A 20434-nucleotide genomic window follows, 5' to 3' on the forward strand; every position below is an offset into this window, starting at 1 on the left:
GGTGGAGTGTCCTGAAGATGTCAATTAATTCTAACTGGTCTAGTGAGTCATTTAGGATTGATATTTCTTTGCTGATTTTTTGTTTAGATGATTTGTCGAAGGGTGACAGTGGGATATTAAAATCTCCTACTATGATTGTATTGCTATTAATCTCTCCCTTAATGTCCTCCAGCAGTTTTTTAATGTATTTGGTTGCTCCTGTATTGGGTGCATATATATTTACCAGGGTTATTTCTTCTTGTTGGATTGTTCCCTTTATTATTATGAAGTGGCCATCATTATCTCTTGTTATGTCCTTCACTCTGAGATCTAATTTGTCAGATATAAGTATTGCTACCCCAGCTTTTTTTTCATTTCCATTTGCCTGGAAAACTTTTTTCCATCCCTTCACCCTCAGTCTGTGTGCATCTCTTTTTCTGAGGTGGGTTTCTTGTAGACAACAGATGTATGGGTCTTGTTTTCTTATCCAATCTGTTACCCTATGTCTTTTGATTGGAGCATTTAATCCATTTACATTTAAGGTTATTATTGATAGGTACTCATTTGACGCCATTCTTATTCTATACCCATGTTCCTTCTTCACTTCTTATTTCTTTATTTTTACAGTAGACCCTTTAGCATTTCTTGCATTGCTGGTTTGGTGGAGATAAATTCCTTCAGTCTTTTTTTGTCTGTGAAGCTCCTGATTTCCCCTTCAATTTTGATTGATAGCCTTGCTGGGTACAGTATTCTTGGATTCAGACCCTTCCTTTGCATGACTTTGTATATTTCGTCCCATTCCCTTCTGGCCTGATAAGTTTCTGTTGAGAAATCAGTTGCTAGTCTGATGGGGGTTCCTTTGTATGTAACTTTCTGTCTCTCTCTGGCTGCTTTTAAGATTCTTACTTTGTCATTGTTGTTTGCCAATTTAATTATAATGTGCCTTGGAGTCTGTCTTCTGGGATTCATTTTGCTTGGGACTCTGCGGGCATCTTGGATTTGTGTGGTTTTTTTCTTTTCTATTTCAGGAAAGTTTTCTGTCATTATTTCTTGAAATACTTTTTCCATGTCTACCTCAGTTTCCTTTCCTTCCGGAACCCCTATTATTCGAATATTATTTTGTTTTGTTATGTCCCAAAGCTCCCGTAGGCTCTCCTCCTGCTTTTTAATCTTTTTTTCTAGAAGTTGCTCTACTTGGGTATTTTTTTCCATCTTATCTTCTAGCTCACTGATGCGGTCCTCTGCTTCATCTAGTCTACTCTTGATGCTTTCTATTGAGTTCTTCATGGTAGCGATGTCACTTTTCATTTCTTCTTGGTTCTTCTTCAGTTCCTCATGGCTCTTCTTCATTTCCTCATGGTTCTTCCTCATTTCTTCTTGGCTATTGTCAAATTTCTCTTCCATTCTTTTTAACCATGCTATGATCATTACTCTGAATTCTTGCTCTGGTAGGCTGCTTACCTCTGACTCGTTTACTTCCTTTTCTGGTGATGCCTGCTTTTCTTTCACGTGTGGACTATGTTTTTGTCTCCCCATCTTTTCAGGAAGTCTGGTTATGTGGTATTCCTTCTCCTGCGTTGATTTTTGAGGTACAAAATACAACACTACCAGGTACAACACAAGAGGCACTTAACAGGAATGTATTTACAATATTAATAACCTCTAATAAAGGTGACCACTAGAGAAAGGCAACTTAGGGGATAGTTGAGAAGGAATAGAGGTAAAAATAAAATAAAGAAAAAATTTTTTTAAAAAAATTAAAATTAAAATTAAAAAAAAAATTAAGTAAATTAAAAAAAAAAGAGGGATAAAGAGATAGAAAAAGAAGAAGAGGAAAAAAATAATGACAAAATGAAGTTGGAAAACAGGGAAAAAAAGAAGATGGAGAGAGAGAGCGAGAGAGAGAGAGAAAGAGAGAGAAGAAGCAAACTAAAAGAGAAATGTGAAACAAACTATATATATGTGGAGAAAATTGCCAAAGAACAACCTCTGGACCCCGCCAATGCCAGTAACAATATTTGGAGATTAATACAAACTACTATATCCACTATTATTAAGTAAGACTATGATATACAGAAGTAAAAAAACAAAAACAAAAACAGAGGATTTAAAAAAATATACAAAGCAACAATAACAATACAGCAATAAGCATAACAATTTCACTAAAAAGCATAAAAATTCACAATAATCAACCTTCACACAAACAATGCGACAAGGATAGAGGGGAGAACAGATTTTTTTTTTTTTTTTTTTTTAACTAGTTAATATAGTGCAGAGATTGGTATTTATACACTTGGATCAGGGGTTGGAACTTAGGTCTATAAGTATAGTGACAGCTTTAGCAGGGGGTATACAGAGAGAATAGAGGAAAAACTAAAGCCAGAATGGGATAGGATAAACTGTAGACTAAAGGGTAAAGTTTAGTAGGAGAGTGATAGTGTAAAGGTTGAGTTGGGATAGGGTTGAATGATGCTATAGTAGAGATTAAAATAGAATGAAGGTTACTCCTAATGTAAAATAAAGAAAAAATAAAATGGTACTAGAGAGAGAGAGAAAAAAAAATAAATAAAAAAAATTTTTTAAAAAATTGCAAACTAGCAGTAGTAATAGTGATGATAGAGATTGAAAAATGTAATAATTGAAAAGGTAAAATCAAGTAAGGAAAAAAGAAAAAAAATTGTTTCTTAAGTAAAAGATATGAAAAAATGAAAATTAAATAAAAGATGTAAAAAATGAAAATAAAATAAAGAATAGCAAAATTAGCATAAAAATGACCAGTAGTAGTCCCTTACTTCCTCAGTTAATGTATTTGGCACTTCTGATTCTCGGACCAGACAGTCTTGCAGTTCCCAGCTTTCCACTGCACCTCAGTTTTGTAAGGTAATCCTTAGTTTTTAAGTAGGCTATATCTTAGTTATTTGTGTCCATTTATTTTTGATTAATTAAAAGACAAAAGAAAAGAAAGGAAAAAAAAGAGAAAAAAAAAAAAAAAGGGCAGTTTGTAATTCAGCTCTTAGGTGTCAGTGTTTCTGGTTTGACCTCCCAGTCTTTTTGGTTGCTCTGGCCTTCTTTCTCTATGGCTCTAGCTGGCAGGGTGCCAGCTGGCTCCCAGACTATCTCTTCTGGCTCCGATCCCTTGTTTCCAGGAAGGGAATTTCTGCCTGCAAATTCCCCGGATATGCCCAACTAGGCAGGCCTTCCCTAGTATTCCGAAGCTAGGGGGTGAAGGGGATCAGGCGCCGAGGTGTCCTTATGTTCCGCCTTTGGCGGGACAGCCGCGATTCTTAACACTCTGTCCCCTGTCCCCTGGCGTTTTTTTTTTTTTTTTTTTTTTTTTAAATAAAATCAAAAATTCCCGCTTCTGGGGAAGCTTATGCCAAACCCAGCACTAGATGTCGCTGCAGCCTTCTTAGGGCTCAGCTTTGCAGGCGCTCCATGGAGGCGGGGCCGGAACTCCCTGGCTACCGTGGCTCCCCGCGCCGGAGGACCGCGATCTCTCAGGCTTTCCCCGCAAACTCTGACCTTTCCGTGGGTGACCGAAGAACTCCTTTGAATCCACGCGCCTGCGCCAATTCGGGCGTCTCAGCTACTGGATGGACCTCTCCGCTGTGGGCTTTCCCGGCCTCAGAGAAGCCACTCCTTTCTCGCAGCGCCGCTGCTGCTGCCGCGGACCGCCGCTGCCGCTGCCGCTGCGGGCCGCCGCCGTGGCCAGGAAATTATGTCCAAAGGATCGCTCCCTAGCTTGCTAGAGACCTCGGCTACCCCTCAGCTGCTAATCAACCCTCCCTGAGCGACTCAGATGCCACTTTTATCTGTTCTGGGACCAGAGTCAGAACAGGTCCGACTGTTCGGTCGCCATCTTCAAGCTCCGCTGTTCATCAGATTTAAAAAAAAAATTTTTTTGGTTTGTAGATTTATTTGTTGATAGTTACATATTTGTTGTTTATAGATTTTATCTTTATTTACTTTCTCTTCCAAAAGAACCCCCTTCAGCAATTTATATAATTCTGGTTTGGTGGTGATGAACTCCTTGAGCTTTTTTTTATTTTTATTGGGGAAGCTCTTTATCTGGCCTTCGATTCTGAGTGATAGCTTTGCTGGGTAGATTATTTTTGGCTGTAGGTTCTTGCTATTTATCACCTTGAATATTTCTTGCCATTCCCGTCTGGCCTGTATGGTTTCTGTTGAGAAATCAGCTGACAATCGTATGGGTGCTCCTTTATAGGTAACTACCTGCTTTTCTCTTGCTGCTTTTAATATTCTCTCTTTGTCTTTTGCGCTTGGCATTTTAATTATGATGTGTCTTGGTGTGATCCTCTTTGGATTCCTTTTGTTTGGGGTCCTGTGCACTTCCTGGACTTGTAAGTCTAATTCTTTCCCCAGGTGAGGGAAGTTTTCTGTCACTATTTTTTCCAATATGTTTTTGGTATCTTGCTCTCTCTCTTCTGCTGGGACCCCCATAATTCTGATGTTGGTTCTCTTGAAGTTGTCCCAGAGGTTTCTTACATTATCTTCAACTTTCTGGATTCTCTTGTCTTCTTGCTTCTGCGGAGGAGTGTCTTCGGGATCTTTATGTTCCAAATCTTTGACTTGATTCTTGCGATCTTCCATTGTGTTTTTAGGACTGTATAATATTTTTATTTCAGACAATGTTTCTTTATTTCTAGTTGATCCCTTTTCATATTGTCATAGGTCTTGTTTATTTTATCCGCCTTTTATAGGAAATTCTTGAAAAACCTTCTAACTGTGGTTTTGAACTCTATATCAGGTCGCTTGTCCTCCATTTCTTTAGTTTATGATCTGTTTCCTTGTCTCGGCATTTTTGCAGCTTCCCTGAGTTGGTAGGGAGGCTTTGTGTGCTAAGGTATCCTATATGGTTCAGTGGGTCAGCCTCCCAGTTACCTGAGGAGGACACTCTTGGTGCACCCCTTTGTGGACTGTGTGTACAGCCTTGTTGTAATTTAGTCTTGATTGTTGTTGGTATCACTGGGAGGAATTGACCTCCAGGCCAATTGGCTGTGAGGATCAGCTGTGTCTACACTGGGAGAACTTCTGAGCTGAGGACAGCCTTTTGAGACAAGATTTGCAAAATTGCAAAAGCCTCTGTGCTCAGCTTGGATGGGGCAGAGTCTCAGGGCTGAGCAGACAGTCTTGGCTTCCCGTCATTCCTGCCCTATGAGGCCCCTGGGTCTCAGTGTCCCTCAGTAATCACTGCAAGCACCTCTGAGAGTAAGCCACCCTTGAGTTTCGCCCACTGCCAGACAATCCAGCTTCTCCCACAATGAATCTGGATTCCCAGATTCTCACCTGGAACTGGAGTTTAGTGTACTGGGGGAACTTTTATTTATCAAGTGCTAGAGAGAGCCAGTGGCACAATCAGCAGTCAGTCATCTCTGCACACACTCATGCACACACCTTCAGACCTCTGCCTTTTACAGTTTCCCTGGGTTTCCACCTGATAGTCCAGATTTTTCTCATATAAGCCTGGGTTCCAAGGGTCTTGCTCAGAACTGGGGATCAGTGCAGTAGAGCGCTTTTATCTCCTTCCTGCTAGAGAAAGCCCTCCAGGCACTCAATCACCCATATGCCCATCTCAATACTTTAGCCTTTTGAGCTCCTCTGATTCTCTGTGTGCTTTCCTCTTTCCTTCTAATTGTAGAATTTCCACTCAGCCAGGTTTCCTGTGGTTCTGGATGATGTTCATTTTGTTTTTTTATTTTATTTTATTATTATTTAAAAAATATATATTTTATTGATTTTTCACAGAGAGGAAGAGAGAGGGATAGAGAGTTAGAAACATTGATGAGAGAGAATCATCGATCAGCTGCCTCTTACACACCCCGTACTGGAGATGTGCCCGCAACCAAGGTACATGCCCTTGCCCGGAATTGAACCTGGGACCTTTCAGTCCGCAGGCTGACGCTCTATCCACTGAGCCAAACCGGTCCCGGCTCATTTTGTTTTTTAGTTGTAGTTTTGAAATTGTTGTAGGAAGCAGCAGAGTAGGTATTTACCTATGGCACTATCTTCCACCTTATTTTTATTTTTATTTTAAAATATATTTTATTGATTTTGTACAGAGAGGAAGGGAGAGAGATAGAGAGTTAGAAACATCGATGAGAGAGAGAGTCATCGATCAGCTGCCCCTTGCACACCCCCTACCGGGGATATGCCCGCAACCAAGGCACATGCCCTTGACCGGAATCGAACTCGAGACCCTTCAGTCCCCAAGCCGATGCTCTATCCATTGAGCCAAACCGGTTTCGGCCACCTTATTTCTTTAAATGAAATCTGCCCATTCCCAAAATACACTGATTTTAAGATATCTATGGCATTCAAACACATGGAAAATGTCCACAGGTCTCTGTTATATTTTTAATGTCCAAGGGCACTTGATTATTATCTGCTTGATCTGAGAAGGAAACAGTAGGTAATCCTTGTATCATGAATGCAGTGTCTTCTTCTTCATCCCTGAAAACTTACTCAAACTTCTATTTCTCATCATTGCTAGTTGAATAGGTTTGAATAACCTTTTTCCCCCCATTTGTTTTTACTTTGGTTTCTCATTTTCCAATTAAATGCTTTCCTGATCAGCCCCAACAGTTTTCATCATATGTAAGAACAAATCATTTAAATTTTGTGCTTGTTTATGCCAAGACTTACCACCATAAACAAGTATACTTAGAAAGAGGAAAGGAGAGGGATGAAGAGATAGAAACATTGATGAGAGAGGAACATCATTGATCAGCTGCCTCCTGCACGTCCCCGACTGGGGATTGGGCCAACAATCTGGGCATGTTCCCTGATCAGGAATCAACCCAGGGACCTCTTTCAGTCCGCAGACCGACGCTCTATCCACTGAGCCAAACCATTCTCGGCTACCCAGGGACATCTTGGTTCCTGGGCTGACACTCACCTGCTGAGCCACACCATTGGGTGCAAGAATACTTTTCTAATAAACAGAAACAACTGTGTTTATTAACAGATCAAATGCTGCCTGGAATCTGTCAGCCTGGCTGGCTGGTGGACTATTTGATTCTGTTCTAAGGCGACTGGGCGGAAAACTGGGATTCCCAGATGCCAATCCTCTGTTTTGCCGGGACCAAGGTTCTTTATTAATGGACCACTATCCCTCCTCCTGGGGTGACCACGACTGCAAGATGGATAGGAGGGCCTGGGTCCTGACCGTGTTTCCAGTTTCATGGCTCTCACCACCTTCCTCTGTGCGGGGTGACCCTCTCCAGCCCCTGCCAAGATCTGAGTTGCCTGGAACCCTCAAGTTCAAGCTGGCCCCACCTCCATGTGTCCTGCAGAGTGAGGGGCTTCACACCAAGCACCAGAGAGTGGGCTGCACTCCTCCCCAAGCCCTTCTTCTTCCTCCCCTCCATCTTTTCCCAGTGGCCATCACTGATGTCGAGTCCTCCTTCTTGGCTCTGAGTTGATACCGTGCCTTTGTCTGCTGCTGTGCTGTTACCGAGGCTGGGCCCAGGTGGATGGGCAGGTCGGCCGGGCCATTCAGGCACCCAACTTCACTGGGCGGCCACTGGGTTCCCATTTCCACAGCTTTCTGGCACCAGCTGCCTAGTTTGCCTCCCTCTGCCCTGTGGCTTCCTGGGACATCCCCGCCTGTATTTTCCCCCAGAGAAACTTGAGGGTTACTTTGAATGTGCCAGACTTGCCTACAGTTCACATTCTATTGGGATTTGAAGAGTTGATATTTGATGACACCGTCTCTTTTTAACCTTGAATGACATTTTATTTCGTGTGAGTTTCCTTGTAAGGAAGCTGGTGGTTGTTACAGACTCTGGTTTAGGAATGTAAGGACCCAGCTATGAATGGAGTCTTCACCATCACGGCTTCGCATTAGTTACACTGAGAGTAACAGATGAGTTTCTGCTTCTTTCTCTCCTTATTTTTGTTTAAAATATTTATCTTGCAGGTAGACACCTTGGGAAACTTAAAATAAAACCTTCTCAGGTGAGGCTTTTGGCTTTTCTGAGAAGAAGATGGTATGATCTGTCAATGATAGTCACGTGATTTCCCCCCAAGACCCTCAGACCTCTTGTTTCTGTTTTGGACAGATCTGCTCGAACTAATCAAATGCTGTCTTTGTCTCAGGCCTGGTGCTGGGGGATGGGAAGTCTGGGTCTAGCATCAGGCTGGGTGTTGGGGCCTGTGGCTTCTCGCTGATACCTCTGTGACTTACCTTCCTGTCATCTTGGCTTGGGAACCAGCCCCAAACCCACATCTACTGTTGAGGTGGGTAAAGGTCAGACCTCAGTGCAGACTAGTGGCAGGGGGTAGGAAGCCCGCCCCTTATCGCGCAAGGTCTCGCAACCGGGCCTGAATTACCTGCTGAGTCTGTGAGCCCAGCCCGTTCCCTCCTGGGTGCTCACTCCCCCCACCTTGGGGCCCCTGGCCATGTTGGAACCTGGCTGTTTCCTGTGGAGATCCCCAGTGTCCCCTGAGGATTCTGATTCTGGGTGCCCCTGGACACACCAGCATCTCAGCAAGGGTGACAGGGACTCTGGCCCCAGGAGGGAATGATGTGTTTCTAGAGAACCGAGCTCATCTAATTGCTAAAAAGCATCCCTCGGTGGTCTGCTCGCTGGGCTTACAGGGGAGAGAGCACCGTGCGTGGTTCAGGAGTGTGGGAGCCCCTCTTGCTTCTCCTCTCAGAGCATTGTCTGCTCCTATCCCATGCTTGGTGGAGAATGATTCTCAGAATGCCAAAGGACAAAACAGCCTGTGCCTGGCTGGTGGTCGGCCTCATCCTGGGGTTGGACTTGGGGGACAGAGCTCCTCCATGCAGAAAGCAGGGAGGGTGAGCGGGGAGGTTGACTCCCAGCGCTGTGTGGGTGTCGGCAGTGTGCAGGAGGTGAGGAGAGGCAAGAACTAGCAGTAAATCGGCACCTCTCACACACTTTCCCTGCATGTTGACAAAGCTTGATCATCCAAAGGAGGGATGAGGATAGCTGAGCAGAGGTCTGAGTGTGTTGGGGCGGCTGTAACAAATGCCACAGACTTGGGCCTTTAAACAAAACCTTATTCTGTCCCAGTGTTGGAGGCTGGAAGTCTACCATCAAGGTGCCAGCAGGTCCCACTCCCTCCAAAGGCCCCAGGGCAGCTGCCTCCTCCATCTCATGGTGCTGCTGGCCATCTGTCTGCAGGTCTAGGGAGTCTGTCCTTTGTTGGGGGAACTGTGAGCCTCAAAAGAAGGAGGGGGCAGGATAGACTGGGCTTGCTGCTGTCCTTCACCCCCCTTTTGGCTCAGGTGCCAGTCCCCACACCATCTGTGCCTGCCCCTGCTCTGTTTTGTTTCAGAGCATCTGACTTACCAATTATTTATTTAGTTCCTCTCCCCAGGATAGGCTTATCGATTTTAGGGAGAGGAAGGGAGAGAGAGGTGTGAGAAACATTGATCCATGGCCTCTTATATGCATCCTGATTGGGGAATGAACTCAGCCTAGGTATGTGGCCTGACTGGGAATCGAACCTGAGACCCTTCAGTGTACAGGATGTTGCAAAGTGTCTCATGTCTTTCTTTTTCACGTGCACTTTGTCATCTTACTATTGAAATGACTCCAGAACCAATATTCTTATTGTTTTTATTTTTTGTTTATCCTCACCCAAGGATATTTTTCCATTGATTTTTAGAAAGAGTGGAAGGGAGAGGGAGAGAGACAAGAGAAACAGCAATGTGAGAGAGACACATTTATTGTTTGTCTCCTACATGAATCCTGAGCAGGGCCAGGGAACCTGCAACCAAGGTAGGTGCCCTTGACTGGAATTGAACCTGGGACCCTTCAGTCCGCAGGCTGACGCCCTATGCACTGAACCAAACTAATTAGGGCTTCAGCACCAATACTGAGTGTCTTCTCAGAGAGGACCCCACATATTTCTTCTTTGATAGCTGATCTGCTGGTCACCTCTGGTCCCACTAGAGGGATAAGCCCTGACTCCTCCCATGCCCCACCCCAAAGAGGGCGGTTTCCCCTTGGGGCAGTCTGGGCAGGAGCATAAAGGGGCTCAGAGGGGTCTAGGAGCAGAAGGCAGAGAGGCCTGGCATGGTGAGGACCCTGCTCAAAGCCCATCCTCTCCATTCCCAGGTCCCCGCCCCAGATCTCCTCATTGGCTCTCCCCTTCCCCTCCCCTCTCCCCCTACAGATGCTGTGGCTGCTGCTCCTGACTCTCCCCTGTCTGGGGGACTCCGTACCTGTGACCTCAGGTGGGTGCTGACCCCAGGCCTGGCTTATCTGTGATCCCCTGACTCTGACCTCTCAGAGGCTGCCCCTGGGATGGGGTGGAGATCCCCCTGAGGGTGGCTGTGGGAGGGACTGAGGATGGGGCCAAGCTGAGTGCCAGGCAGAGGTGCCTGGGTCCCTGATGGCTCCTCCTCTGCTTCCCAGATCCCGGCCCAGGGACTGAGCTGGTGGGCATTGTGGGGGGACACGATGCTTCAAAGGGGGCGTGGCCGTGGCAGGCGGGCCTGTGGGTCTTTGATACAGAAAAGTCCAAGTGGATTCTCAGCTGTGGGGGCTCTCTCATCCACCGCCAATGGGTGCTGACCGCTGCCCACTGCATTCCAGGGTAAGTCCCTATTCTTCCAGCACCTGGGGTGGGGGACAATATGGGAGGCATGTGATGCGTGTTGTGGGCAGATCCTGGGGTGAGTTGGTGCAGACCCTCCACTAGGATTCAGCTTCCTGGAGCTCCCCTTGCCCAGCACAGAGGGGAGGTCTCTGGGCTCTGAGGGACTGGGCCACTTCCTGCCGCAGCCTCTCAGAAGCCTTTGGAACTCTGTCCCCAGGACAAACCCCATGCCTAAGCACTTTAAGGTTCAACTAGGACGAGTGAGACCCTCATTGAGTGACAGTGTGCAAGTGGCTAGGATCATTCGCCACCCGGAGTACAGGATTGAGAAGGAAGCAGAAGGTGGGGCAGACGTGGCGCTTCTCAAACTGAAGGCCTCCATGCGACCATCTAACCTTGTCAACTTGACCAGCTTCCCGCCACACTCCGCCGCATTCCCCCCAGGCACCCCGTGCTGGGTGACTGGCTGGGGCGACATTGATAATGAAGGTAAGAAGCAGAACCAGGATGACAGGAGGGTGCTGCATTGGGGTGGGCCAGGCTTTACCGATGAGGGTTCAGCTGGGCTCCCTCCGGGTTCTCCCTTGGGTGTAGGAGGCACACAGCCCAACGGGAGCCTATTCAGGAGCAGAGACCAAAGTAGCAAGAGTGAGGCATGGACATGGGCATTTAAAAAAAAAATATCATCCTGTGATATTTTTTCTATTGATTTTTAGGGAGAGTGGAAGGGAGGGGCAGAGAGAAACATCGATGCAAAAGACATATCTATTAATTGCCTTCCCACCCGGGGCTGGGGTTGAACCTGCAACCCAGGTCCTTGCCCTTGACCAAGAATAAGACCTGGGACCCTCTGAGCCAGTGCTCTAACCACTGAGAACAGCAGTCAGGGTGCCATGGGCATTTCTTTCCCTCACTTTGCACAAGGCCTGTGTGCTCCCTTCCGGGGTCCCGTTCTCCCTGAGTCTCCCTAGTGGGATGGAGAGGAGGAGGGAGAACTCCAGTGACCTTCTCCAGGATTTACTGTGAAACGAACAAAGTCAAATCTGACAGGAGGGCCGCTCACTCTGCATTTCTCCTGGGAAGGCACTTGCTCTGATTTTTCACAATAAAATTATTTGTGGATAAAATATTTATTTCATTTTTTTTCTTTCTGAGCTTGGTGCCCCCAGTGTTAGCCTAGAGATTACCAACGCATTGCCTGGAAGTAACCCGGAGAGCTGGGGTCTTGAGTGACTCCCAGGGTCTCCCTGGGGGCGCTGAGGCTCAGCGTGAGGTTCTAGAACCCGTGGCTTCTGACTGGATGCCCCCTTCACTGGGCTTCTTCTCACAGAGCCACTGCCAAAGCCCTACAATCTGCAGGAAGTGAAAGTCCCCATCGTGTCAGATGAGACCTGTAGGCAGCGATACCACAAAATTTACAAGGATATCAAGGACGACATGCTGTGTGCGGGGAGTCCAGGACGGGACTCCTGCAAGGTGAGACCCCAAGACTGTGGCCTCCGTCCACTGCTCCTGCCTGCAGGGACCCTGAGTATTGACCGCCTGTCTCTTCTTCCCACAGGGTGACTCTGGGGGCCCCTTGGTCTGTAAATGGAACCACACCTGGGTCCAGGTAGGGGTGGTGAGCTGGGGGGAAGGGTGCGGTCTTCCCGACTTTCCCGGAGTCTATGCCCGAGTGACATCCTTCTTGCCTTGGATCCGCCGTCATATTCCCTCCTCTCCTTGAGGCCAGGGCCGGGCAAGGATGCTGCCCATGTGAGATGAAGACAGGCTCTCCATGGTGTCTGAGGACCTCACTGCTCCTCCCCAATGCCAGCTCTTCACTGCTCCTAGCACCCTCCTCCACTTTCCCCTAACCCCCTTGCTCTGAGATCCTCCAGCCTCTGCCACCTCCATCAGTCTGTGACCCCTGACAGGCAAAAGGGAGAGGAGGGACCTGGTCTGAGGTCAGGCGGGGCACTGCAGGCCTCCTGCCTCCTCCCCACCCTCTGTAGCTCATTAAACTGCATGAAAACTGCTCTGGACTGAGTGTACTTACCTGTGGGCGGGGCCAGGGTGCCATGGGTGATCCGTCCTGGTGGGGAACCAGGCTCTGGAAGGTGGACCAGGTGGGGATGGGCAAGTATGGCTGCAGCGTGGAAGAGGGCCATATGGGTGGGCTCTCTTGGCTGGGGAGGAGGAGGAGTGTTCTGCCTGAGGCTGGAGACCACAGCCCTGAGGGCGGCTCCCAGAGCGGCCCATACCTCCCCTCTTCCTCCTTCCATCCTGGTCAGTGTGGAATGGATGGTTTGAAGGACTTGGACTTGGCAGCATAGAAACAGGAAGCATTGTTTTCCATGGTCACCACTGCTCTGTCTGACCCCCTGGCGGGCAAATCCTCATTTTCCAATTTGATTCACTCCTTGGACCAAATGAAGTCCAGTCCCATTTGTATGCAGAACCTCAGTCTCCCATTCTGAGCTTCTCCTGAGCAGGAAAACCTGCAGGGGCCAGGAACGAGCCCTGTCCTGCTTCCCTGCCCCTGTCCTCAGCCTCCCTTGGTGTCCTGGTTTGTGTTGGTTGGAGGCTGGCAGAGAGGAGGATGGAGAGAAGGACCCCATCCTCCCAGAGGCTGCTCTCCCAGAGCTGGTGCCCCTGCTGGAGAAGAACCGCAGTGCACCCTCCTCTCAGGCTCTTCAAAGCCAATCTTTCTCCCAGGGGGGTGAGAGGGGCTCCCAGAGGACAGAGGAGCTTCTGTCTGAGATGGAGGAGTGAGAAGGGGCTGTGGAGCCCCTCCTGCCCCAGGCAGTGACATGCAGTTCCTGCTGGGTTAGGGTTTGGGGGGCATGGTTGGTGCCCAGCTGGGGTGGGTGCCTGCACCTGCAGGTTGGGGCCAGGACCCAGGAGAGCCTGGGGAGCCTGAGGCGGCCTGTATGGTGGGTGAGGGGGCTCCATTCTCCTCAGCCACAGGCCGGTCCCCAGCCTGATTCGAAAATGTGGTGGAGCCTTTGAGATCCTTTCCCAGTGCCCATGACCCTGCCCCAGAGGCCAGGAAGGATAAGCCCTGCTCTTTCCCTGTGACCTGGTTCTTCGGGAAGGACTGCCCTCCAGTTAGGGAGAGTGGGAGCTCCGGGGCAGACAGAGCAGGAGCTGCGTGCCCCATGTCCCCGGGCCTTAAGTCTGGGTTTCCTGGGCGCCAGGAGCTCTCCAGGAACTCATTTTTCTGGGAAAATGAGGCTTGGGACTCCGTTGGAAGGCACCACTGTGCAGATGGCCCCCTTTGGGATCTGCTCAGCCCAGGGAGCAAGGAGGGGCTGAGCCAGCTCAGCCTGGTGCTGTGCCCTGGCCCTTGGGTTCCAGCACACTTTTTGCCTAAATGATTGCCCTGTCCATGGGCCTATGGATGGGTGCTTCCAGGATGTCTACACACATCCAGGTCCCCTCTGCCCGCCAGGAGAGTGTGGGCTGCCTGCAGTGCCATTGGTCGCTGGGGGATGTGACTCTGTAGGGCTTCCCCCATGGGTGTGGGTGTAGTCAGATCTCAGTGTTTCCAGGGTTAAGAATGAGGGTGAGTGCCAAAACCAGTTTGGCTCAGTGGTAGAGCGTCGGTCTGTGGACTGAAAGGTCCCAGGTTTGATTCCGGTCAAGGGCATGTACATTGGTTGCGGGCACATCCTTGGTGGGGGGTGTGCAAGAAGCAACTGGTCGATGTTTCTCTCTCATCGACGTTTCTAGCTCCCTATCTCTCTTCCTCCTCTCTGTAAAATATCAATAAAATATATTAAAAAAAAAAAGAAAAATAAAAAAGAATGAGGGTGAGTGACTAGAGGCCAGCGCTCCCAGGAGGGAGAGGACCTGGGACTTGTTGTGGCGGGAAGGCTGGAATGAGACACACCTGGGGCCATATCTGCAGGCATGGCCAATGGGTGGCCCCACAGGGCCGTCTCTCAGGAGGATGGGCTCAGGACAATCTCCCCCTTTCCCTACTTGCCTGGAATCAGCACCTGAGCACCTGACTTCCAGGGCTGAGCAGTAAATTAAGGTGGGTGGAGCCAGATGCCTGGGCTGGAGATGGACAGGAGGTGTGTTGCCTCTGGTCTCTGAAATCTGTTCTGAGTCCTGGGCCAGATAAGGTGAGGACACTGATTCAGCAGGGCTGTGTCTCCCAAAAGAGACCCTGCAGGCCAGGTCAGTGCCCATGGGGACACTGGGGAGGGCGTTGGCCTCTTCCCCTTGTCTGAGGTGACAGGAGGCACCCCCAGGCTTGGAATGGAGATGCCATGCAGGGCCATGGCCTTCCCTGTGGAAGTCACATCTCAGTCACTGCCAGGCTCGCCCACCTGTGGTGTCCTGGAGTGGCAGTGAAAGCACAGGACTGGGGGAAGGTGTGTGTGTGTGTGTGTGTGTGTGTGTGTGTGTGCGTGAGCTTAAACAACATAAATTCATTCTCTCACGAGCTGGAGGCCAGAAGCCCTCAACCAAGTTGTTCTGGGGCCACACCTCCCACAGGCTCCTGCCTCCTCCACTTCTGATGGTGCTGGGACACTTGTCTTGCTGAGGAATCACTGGGCCCCCCTCCTCCCGGCCAACCACTCCATGTGTCTCTCCCATCCTCCCTTCTTCCTATAAGGACACCCATCACTGGTTTAGGGCCTCCCCTCCTCCACCCTGACCTCAGTTCCCTCTGCATCTGTTTCTCAGTGAGGTCAGGTGTGAGGGACCGCAATGGTCCACACTGACCTACCTCATTGGTGAGGTTCCAGGCCACCAGGCTGTGTGCTCCTGAGGAGGAGGCTCCTGAGGAGGCCAGGGGCTGGCACAGGAAAGCTTTAGGACCCAGAACCCAGGGGCACCCCATCCAACCGCAGGCCGTGAGGGCCTCTGCACCTCTCAGGGGAAGAAGCAGTGAGCTCCACTCCTCCCAGTGCCCTCCAGCCCGGGACGCCGGCCACACAGAGGCTGTGGCTCTGAGCGCTCCCAGTGCTGGACCGGGCGCCGCTGCAGGTCCAGGCTGCACTGGCGTCACAGGAGCAGCAGACACGATGGCGGTAAAGGTATTGGTGATGGGCCATGCAGCCGGCCCTGAGGAATGTTCCTGAGATGGAGGTATAGCTGGTGTCTGGGCACATGGAACTCCTGTATCTGTGGCCAGGGAGCCAGACGTGACGCCATCTTGGTGGGGACTATGACACTGACCACCAGGCAGAGGCAGGGCTGCTGTGTCACAATGTGGGGTTGGGGAGGAGAGTGCCCTGGGTGTCCCTTGGTGCCCCCACGTCTATGTGATGGCAGGTGGACACGTGCAGACCCCTGGCATGAGGAGTCCCTGTGCCCAGAGCTCAGCCCCTCAGCGATGGGGGTCTGGGTCCTGCTTCCAGGTGAGCCCCAGAGTCCCATTGGGAGCAATGGGTGAGGGTCTTTGTGGACAGTGTGGGGCCTGTCAGCCTCAGTTGTGCCCTGAGCCTCTCCTTCCCAGGTTCCTGGGCAGGGACTCCTGGGAGGTTCTGCAGCTGCCTTCTCAGCACACGAGGCAGAAGGCGGTGGGCATTGCCGGTCACAGAGGCAAGCCAGGTCCCCTCAGTGCGGGGCTTGATGGCAGCTGCTGGGAGGCCTGGCAGCTCCTCTGGCTGCCTCGCCCAGTCAGGTCCCGCTTGGCTGTGCAGGAAGAGGCAGGGGCTGGCCTTGTGTCCTGTGGGGGCCGCGGACTGGGTCTCCCATGGGCTGGTCAGGGGGACATCAGCCTGCATTGTGCTCCAGCCTCGCCTTCTGCCCAGCTCTGCTCTGTCCTTCTGCCTCCCAGGTGCCTTTCCCTGATGTGTCCCCATGAAAGCCCAACTTGGTGCAGCTCCCAAGAGCCCCCAGCAGAGGGCAGTGTGCGTGCCCTCTGCTGGGAGCAGTGAGGGTGGCCACAGGCCATGTGCCAGGCAGAGGGCATGCTCTAGTCCACATGTGTCAAACACAAGGCCCGCGGGCCAAATCCAGCCCGCCAGGCCTTGCAATGTGGCCCGCACCGCGCTGTCATCACTGCACTCCGCTGTCAGTTTATGACATTGTCAGTTTATGACTGTTCAGTAAACCATTCGGCCCGCGATTTAGGCTGGATTTTAGATTTTGGCCCCTTCTCTGATTGAGTTCGACACCCCTACGAGTCTAGTCAGATGGTGTGCTCCAGGCTGCCTCACAGGGCTCAGCGGATTCAGGGGCTGCCCTGTGGCTCGAGGGGCCCAGCAGCAGCTCTGGGGCTCTGCCTGCCTGGGCCAGCGCTCCCGGACTTCTGCCAGCAAACCTGCTCCTCTGGCATGCTCTCCTTGCTCATGCCGCGGCCTGGCTCGGTTTGTGGCTGAGATCCCTGCAGCCAGAGGGGGCTGCTGCCCAGTGACAGCCAGGGGGCAGGTGCGGGGAGGCAGCGCCAGGGCCCAGCAGCAGCTCCTTGATGCCTGCTGACTGACCCCTGACCTGGGTGGGCCTGAGAGAGGAGAAGCTCTCTCTGCCCATGGCCCAGCCAGGGACCCCCACCTGCCCCCCCCTCCCCCCCCCGTGCAGGGGAAGAAAGGGTACAGAGAGAAACCCAAGGATGGTCTCTCAAGGTGAGGATGATCCTTCATGCACCCCTGCTTCTCCATCCACACACGGGATCCCTGCCCTTGGTGGTCTCAGCCAGGCCCCTGCCATCTGATGCTGTGGCTGCTGTTCCTGAGCCTCCCAGTCCTGGGGGGCTCCATGGTCTTGTTGCCAGGTGAGTCCTTACTCCCTGTCCCCATCTTCTGCTCAGGCTGCCCCCGTCCCTCAGCATCAACTCAGGGCGGGACTCCTTGGTTCCTCCTGGGGGTGACTGAGTGCGAGGGGCCCTGCTGGGGTCTAAGATGGCGTCCCTGTCCCCTTTGTTCCCAGGTCCCAGCTCAGGGAGGCAGCGGGGTGGCACCAGGGGGGCGCACAATGCCCCCACTGGCAGATGGCCGTGGCAGGTCAGCGTGCGATGGTACAATAAAGAGCTGAAGCTGTGGCAGCACCTGTGTGAGGGCTCCCTTATCCACCAGTAGTGGGAGCTGACCGCAGCACACTGCACCCAGCAATGAGCCATGCAGCCTGAGGCTCCCTGGCAGGGGTGGGGGTGGGACACACACGGAGGGGTTATGGGAGGTGGGCTGTGGGCAGGGCCCTGGGTCAGGGGAAAGCCACTGTCAGGGAGCCCCAATCCTGCTGCTGTGCCCACACTGGCCCTGCCCCAGAGGCTCCTCTGAGAGGCTCCTGGTCCCTCTCCCAGGGAGGACGTGGAGGCTTATGGCCTCAGGGTTCAAGTTGGGCAGCTGAGAATCTATGACCATGACACCCTGACAAATGTGAGTAAGGTTGTCCGCCACCCCAAGTTCAACCAGAGCCTGTCTGCAGAGTGGGGCGCGGACGTCGCCCTGCTGAAACTGGAGGCCCCTGGGACACTGTCTGAGCACATCAGCCTGGCCCCCCTGCCACCTGCCTCGCTGAAGGTCCCTGAGAGGAAGATGTGCTGGGTGAGCAGCTGGGGTTACAGCAGCCTCGAAGGTGAGGCTCAGGGGGACCTGCTGGGTGTGTGCGGAGGGAGGCACAGGGGAGCTGCTGGAGGTGTGGTTGTGGCATTCCCATGTTTGTCTTCTTTTGCTAGCATGACGCCTTCCAGGCCCAGCCATGCTGTAATGAGTGTCAGAACTGCATTTATCTTTGTGGGCCAGTAATCTCCACTGGGTGGAGGGAGTGTTTTGTGGTCCGTTCCTGCCTGAGAGACTGGTGACGCCTTCTGGCTGTTGTCAATCATGCCGCTGTGAACCTGTGTGTTCAAGCACCGCCAGAGCACCTGTTCTCTAGTCATTTAGAACATGTTCCCATTGCAGTTTATAGTCAGTATTATTTTGTATTAGTTTCAGGTGTACGCACTGTGGTTGGACAGTCATATACTTTACAAAGTGTCCCTCCACCCCTCATAGTCCCACACCTATGCTATGACAGTATTAGTGACTATATTCCCTAATCTGCACTCACATTGCCTGTGACTGTTTTGTAGCTACCCATGTATATTTTTTAATCCCCTCTTCTATTTCACTTGGAGCCCCAACCCCGTACCCCTTTGGCATCCACCATCTTTTCCCTGACCTATGAGCCTTTTTCTCTTTTGTTTGTTTATTTGATTCTTTAGATTCCACACAGAGGTGAAATCATGTGGTATTTGTCATTCTCTGACTGACTTATTTCACTTAGCACAATGACAAGATTTCTTCTTTTATGGCCCAGTATTTATTTCATTGTACATATAGGGTGGGGCAATAGTAAGGTTTATAGTTGGTCATGTGAAAAAAATGTAATAATTAATAAATAATAATGCAAGAATGAACTCTGTATTTCACCTGCTCGTAACCATAAGCCTACTTTTGCTTTATGTTGTCCCAGAGCTGGGGTCACCAACCTTTCGGACCTCACAGACCACCAGTGGTCCATGGACCACCGGCTGGCCACTGCTGTCCCCGAGATCCCTTAAGCAGTCCTCATTAAAAAAAAAATTTTTTCTCTCTGATTAGGTGTTTTCTGCCAGCTTGTCATTATATTGAAGATTTGATTTTGTGCTTTATCTAATCTGCTCCTATTCCTTCTAGTGTAGTCATTTCACATCTCATATCTATCCTTTCTGACCATGTGATCTCTTATGGTTTCTATGCCCCTTTTTTTATTTTTATTTATTTTTATTTTTATTTTTTAAAATTTATTTTATTTTTAAATATATTTTATTGATTTTTTTTGCCCCCCCTCCCTCCCTCCCGTACATACCCTCCCTCTCCAGAGTTTTATGTCCATTGGTTGTACTTATATGGATGTACACAAGTCCTTTGGTTGATCTATTATCTCCCCCAGATCTTCCTCCCCTCCCCACTGTAATTTGACAGTCTGCCTGTTGTTTTACTGTCTCTATATCTGTCTCTTGGTTCATCAATTTATAATGTTCTTTATCATTCACAAATGAGTGAGGTCATGTGGTGTTTCTCTTTCATTGACTGGCTTATTTCACTCAGCATGATGTTCTCCAATTCCATCCAGGTTGCTGCAAATGATGAGAATTCCTTCTTTTTTATGGCAGCATAGTATTCCATTGTGTAGATGTACCATAGTTTTTGGATCCAATCATCTGCTGACGGGCACCTAGGCTGTTTCCAAATTCTGGCTATTGTAGATTGTGCTGCTATGAACATAGGGGTGCATATATCCTTTCTGATTGGTGTTTCTAGTTTCTTGGGATATATTCCTAGAAGTGGGATTACTGGGTCAAATGGGAGTTCCATTTTCAGTTTTTTGAGGAAACTCCACACTGTTCTCCACAGTGGTTGCACCAGTCTGCATTCCCACCAGCAGTGCACGAGGGTTCCTTTTTCTCCACAACCTTGCCAACACTTGTCGTTTGTTGATTTGTTGATGTTGGCCATTCTGACAGGTGTGAGATGGTATCGCATTGTTGTTTTGATTTGCACCTCTCGGACAATTAGTGACTTTGAGCATGTTTTCAAATGCCTTTTGGCCTTCCTTCTGTCTTCTTTTGAAAATATTCTATTTAGGTCCATTGCCCATTTTTTAATTGGATCATCCACTTTCCTTTTATTTAGTTGTATAAGCTGTCTGTAAATGTTGGAGATTAAACCTTTATCAGTGGTATTATTTGCAAATATATTCTCCCACACCGTAGGCCTTCTTGTTGTTTTGTTGATGGTTTCTTTTGCCGTAAAAAAGCTTTTTATTTTGATGTAGTCCCATATGTCTATTTTCTCTTTAGCTTCCATTGCTCTAGGGGCAGTATCAGTGAAGAAGTTCTTTTGGCATACGTCTGAGATTTTGCTGCCTGTGGATGCTTCTAGTATTTTTATGGTTT

The 20434-nt window shown here is 49.8% G+C and overlaps 2 protein-coding genes across 2 annotated transcripts in view; both read left to right on the forward strand.

Annotated features, from left to right (window-relative positions):
* Window positions 1-10146: 10146 nt before the first annotated feature.
* On the forward strand, window positions 10147-12298 carry LOC311621169 (mastin-like; the record flags this gene model as incomplete). The annotated part of the gene is made up of 5 exons (XM_084880973.1): window positions 10147-10207; window positions 10389-10569; window positions 10790-11061; window positions 11903-12048; window positions 12134-12298. 5 exons carry the CDS (start codon window positions 10147-10149, stop codon window positions 12296-12298), a joined length of 825 nt encoding a protein of 274 aa, XP_084737099.1.
* A 5189-nt stretch (window positions 12299-17487) lies between these two features.
* The window catches only part of LOC311621753 (mastin-like), a gene marked incomplete at both ends in the record, with an annotated part of 15266 nt that continues 12319 nt past the window's right edge, over window positions 17488-20434 (forward strand). The window contains 2 exons of the mRNA XM_084882137.1: window positions 17488-17516; window positions 17816-18090. Of these exons, the coding sequence (XP_084738263.1) occupies window positions 17488-17516; window positions 17816-18090 (304 nt within the window). The remainder of the gene's footprint in view (window positions 17517-17815; window positions 18091-20434) is intronic.

The sequence above is a fragment of the Pipistrellus hanaki genome (genome assembly GCF_964339955.1).
Source record: "Pipistrellus hanaki genome assembly, chromosome: 4".
Lineage (NCBI taxonomy): Eukaryota > Metazoa > Chordata > Mammalia > Chiroptera > Vespertilionidae > Pipistrellus > Pipistrellus hanaki.